The sequence below is a fragment of the Pleuronectes platessa genome, chromosome 14, assembly GCF_947347685.1.
Source record: "Pleuronectes platessa chromosome 14, fPlePla1.1, whole genome shotgun sequence".
In the NCBI taxonomy this organism is placed as follows: Eukaryota; Metazoa; Chordata; class Actinopteri; order Pleuronectiformes; family Pleuronectidae; genus Pleuronectes; species Pleuronectes platessa.
This window is the reverse complement of record NC_070639.1, coordinates 14,332,076-14,336,154: the sequence shown is the minus strand read 5'-3', so window position 1 is coordinate 14,336,154 and position 4,079 is coordinate 14,332,076. Positions and strand designations below refer to the sequence as shown.

General features: G+C 45.6%; 1 protein-coding gene across 1 annotated transcript; it reads left to right on the top strand.

Annotated features, from left to right (window-relative positions):
- The first annotated feature begins 2,882 nt into the window (after window positions 1–2,882).
- Window positions 2,883–4,079, top strand: htr1fa (5-hydroxytryptamine (serotonin) receptor 1Fa). Its single transcript, XM_053440184.1, has one exon. It carries the CDS (start codon window positions 2,883–2,885, stop codon window positions 4,077–4,079), a length of 1,197 nt encoding a protein of 398 aa, XP_053296159.1.

Genomic DNA, 4,079 nt, shown 5'->3' with positions numbered 1-4,079 from the left:
ACAGTGATTTGAATGCTGCATAAATATGCTAATATTGCAGAGCATGAAACCCACCAAACATTTCAAATGAGCTGGTTATCTGTTATCTTAACCTACACATAATGTATAGACCACCAGCAACAACGTTAAAAATAACTTGAGAGGTTTCTGGGTTACGTTAAAACAATGTGGTTAGTCCAGAAATGCAGCTGTATTCCCTGTTTTACATGAGGGCGCTGGTTTTTTCTCTGAGTAAAGCACAGAGTAGATTCTCACTGGAGCTGATCTTCATACGGCCTTGAGCAGAGAGCCTCGGTTTTGGAGCATTGTATGACAGAAGCACATGATTTCTTTGATGCGTGTAATGACAGGGCTGACGCAACCCATGCCGTCAGTTTACAGATTTACAAAGTGCGAGCATGTACAGAGACACACTGCACCCAAACTGTGTACATTAAACTATATATATGTGGGGGGGAAAAACGCTGACAGAATTAATTGTATTCAGATGCTCACCTGAGAGTGCTGCAGAGGTGGAGCTGTAATTATCATCTATCAATCTGTGCAAAGTAATCTGCATATTAAGTAACAGTTTCTTCCATATTGATCTGAGGGTAAATGGAAAGAAGCGTAGAAGTGCCTGATTGTTACCGTCTTTATCTACTGGAATCTCAAGTACAAAGACACTTGAAGTCACAGTAACAAATAGTTAACAATGCCTAAGATTTAGTGTGTCCACATGTGTTATAACCAGCAGAAATGTGATCTATTTTCTACAGTGGAATATTGAGATGAGATGATGCACATGAATCAGTCTGGCACAGGGGTGGCATGTGCCCACACTACTGAATGAGGCCTTAAAACAATACACGTCATGTGCCTCTGCACTGCTCTTGGTGAGTTTCACCTGCAAATTAGGTAAGATGGTCAATACTGTGATGGCGATTAAAATGCCACAGTTTCACCGAGATGCTTTTATCCAATGCTACCTGGAGCTTTACATAATAGAGTAAGGTTTTCCACCAGTGATGGTGTAGCTGTGGTCCAGGGATGCTGAAAGTCAGTCGGAGTTGGAGGTGCTGAGAGAAAGTCTGTATAATAATGTTGTGTTAAATACAGTGCAGAGGGTAACAGTCAAGATTTTTGTAATAATCATAATTGTCAACAAGTTTTAACACCAGCTTTAGATCATTTAATACGACAACGCACAAGAAAAAAAAAGAAATTAATCTGTAACATTAATTTTTAAAGGTTCCATGTGTAATATTTAGGTGAAAGGGATCTATTGGCAGAAATTAGATATAAAACAATCCTAGTAAGAGTTTTTCAACTAAATTGTACCACAGGTTCTCTCTCATGTTTGGAAGGGGAGGGTGAGGTGAGGGGCGTTCAGCTGCGACATGCAACTTTACCACTAGATATCATTAAACTCTACACACTGAACCTTTAACATTAGTTGGTTAACTTTTTTGGCCTTGGAGTTACAACCCTCATCACCACTCCCTTCAGTGTCCTTGTTATAGTCCATCATCCATTCTTCCAGCCATCCATCCTTTATCTGTAGCTCTTATCATTTGAGGTTTGGACTGGAGCCAATCCCAGCTGACATTAGATAAGAGGCAGGGTACTTACTGGAAAGAAATCGCCAGTGTGTCGCAGGTCCAACGTACAGAGACGAGCAAATCTAACATTCAGTATGTCTATGGACTGTGGGAGAAAGCTGGAGAACCAGGAGAAAATCCACACAGACACAGGGATAATATATGCAAACTCATACTGGGAACTGGGATTTCAAACTAGGGACCTTCTTGCTGTGAAGCGCCAGTTACCGCATATATTATATTAGCAGGCACATTGCCTCGTGTGATGGTGAACTGAACTGGAATCTCTCACCTCTCTCGGCTGTCATGTAACCTCAGAGCTTCATTCACCAACCCACCTGCTCGCGGGCCGTGCCGTCTGGGAATGGAGCGGTCTCAGCACAGACCTGGCAGTCAAGAGTTTGGCTGCCTCTGCTCCATCACCACATTGAGGAAAAACTACTGTACTCCGTGGGTTTCTATAGCAACAGTTCCCACTCATGTCTTCAGGATACTGAGCGATGCAATGCGAGTGAACGAGAGCTGCGATGACAGTCATACCTGAGCTTTTTTTTTTAATCATAGTGGCTGTCTCTGAATTAGTGTTCAATCAATACACTTTATATACATGATTAGCATAATTTTGGCGTGTGTGTGCGTGGTTTGCTGCAGCTGCAATCTTTTTTTTCTGTTGTGTAACTGTACTTGTCCTTGGCTGCATCTTCACTAAGATGTTTTTTCCCTTTCTCTCTTCCACTCACGATTTCTCTGTCTCCTGTTCCCTCCCTCCCTCCCTCTCGTTCTCCTTCAGGTGTTGGTGAGTGACCGGAGGAATGCGATGGCAGAGCTGGTGGGCGGGGCAGACCAGAGCAGACCTTCTGCTGCACACTGAACCAACTGGATGCAACTAGTCCGGAGCTGCAGGCCGTATAGTCAGGTAAACTTCTGTGGGCAGATTTGAAGTTAAGATTGTCAAAGCTCCGCCAACCATTTCATGTCTCGAGACCTTTAAAGTGTACTATCTTTAAGAGGCACATTCTGAATGAAAGCCTCCCTTTCATCCACTCTGACATGTTTTATGTATGAAGTTCAGAAAGTAAAATTGCTGGCTATGAATGTTTCAAAGTAGAAGCGGAGGGGGAAGAATAACAGAAGTGAATTTCGCAGCATGTTTAAAAGTTGACTGTTTAAATTCCATTATGAAGAGATGAGAAAAAACAATATTTAAATCATTTATCTGCTCCAAATAAATATTTTTTACAGCATGGTCTCCCTAAGCTTCCATTATGTCTAATGCACACGCCTTTACCTCTCGCTTGCAGAATGGATTTCCTCAATTCCACCGAAGGGGTGTTTGCTACAAGCAGCGAGGGAAATTACTCACTGGATACCAATAAACTCCCTCCCAGTAAGACCCTGCTCACCCTGACCCTGTCTGTACTGGCCATCCTGACGACATTCTTCAACTGCCTGGTGATCACAGCTATCGCAGTGACCCGCAAGTTGCACCACCCCGCCAACTACCTCATCTGCTCATTAGCAGTGACCGACCTGCTGGTGGCGGTGCTGGTCATGCCCTTCAGCATCGTCTACATCCAGAAAGAGAGCTGGGTCATGGGCCAGGTGTTCTGTACCATCTGGCTGAGTGTGGATATCACCTGCTGCACATGCTCCATCCTGCACCTTGCTGCGATCGCCATCGACCGTTACCGGGCCATCACTGATGCAGTTGAGTACTCTCGCAAACGCACAGGGGCCAGGGCTGGCGCGATGGTAGCATTGGTGTGGTTTTTGTCCATCCTAATCTCACTTCCTCCTCTACTGTGGCGGTACTACAGCGGGGACGCAGACTACGTAGACCAGTGCATCATCGTCCACCATCACATGGCTTTCACCTTGTACTCCACCCTTGGAGCTTTTTACATCCCCCTGCTGCTCATCCTCATCCTATACTACAAAATCTACCGGGCTGCACAGACCCTCTATATGCGCAGAGAGGCTAGCCGAGCCAGCCGTCACTCATGCATGACCAATGGGAGCATGATCCCCTCAACCTACCCTGCTGGAGATGGTCATGTTGATGAGGGGCCTCGGAGTCCAGTGCCCATAAATCCACCGGAGAAGTCTACCTCTGAACCCTCAACCGAGGAACCTCCACGTGATCGGAGGCGTGCTTCGTCGAAGGCTTTCCGCTCCAAGTCACGCCGACAAGATTCGCGCAGTGAGTCACGTCGAAGCCAGTTTTACTCAGGGCCGCGGATCTCTGGCTCACGGGAGCGCAAAGCGGCTTCCACATTGGGGTTGATAATAGGGGCCTTTGTCATCTGCTGGTTGCCATTTTTTGTCAAGGAGGTCATCGTCAACACCTGCAGTGCTTGCAGTACGTCAATGGAGATGGCCGACTTTCTGACGTGGTTGGGCTATCTCAACTCGCTGATCAATCCCCTCATCTACACCATCTTTAATGAAGACTTCAAAAAAGCTTTCCAAAGACTTGTAAGGTGCAGTCATTACCTCTGA

Coding starts and splice junctions, on each gene's coding strand:
- htr1fa (XM_053440184.1), top strand. CDS start 2,883: ATGGATTTCCTCAATTCCACCGAAGGGGTGTTTGCTACAAGCAGCGAG.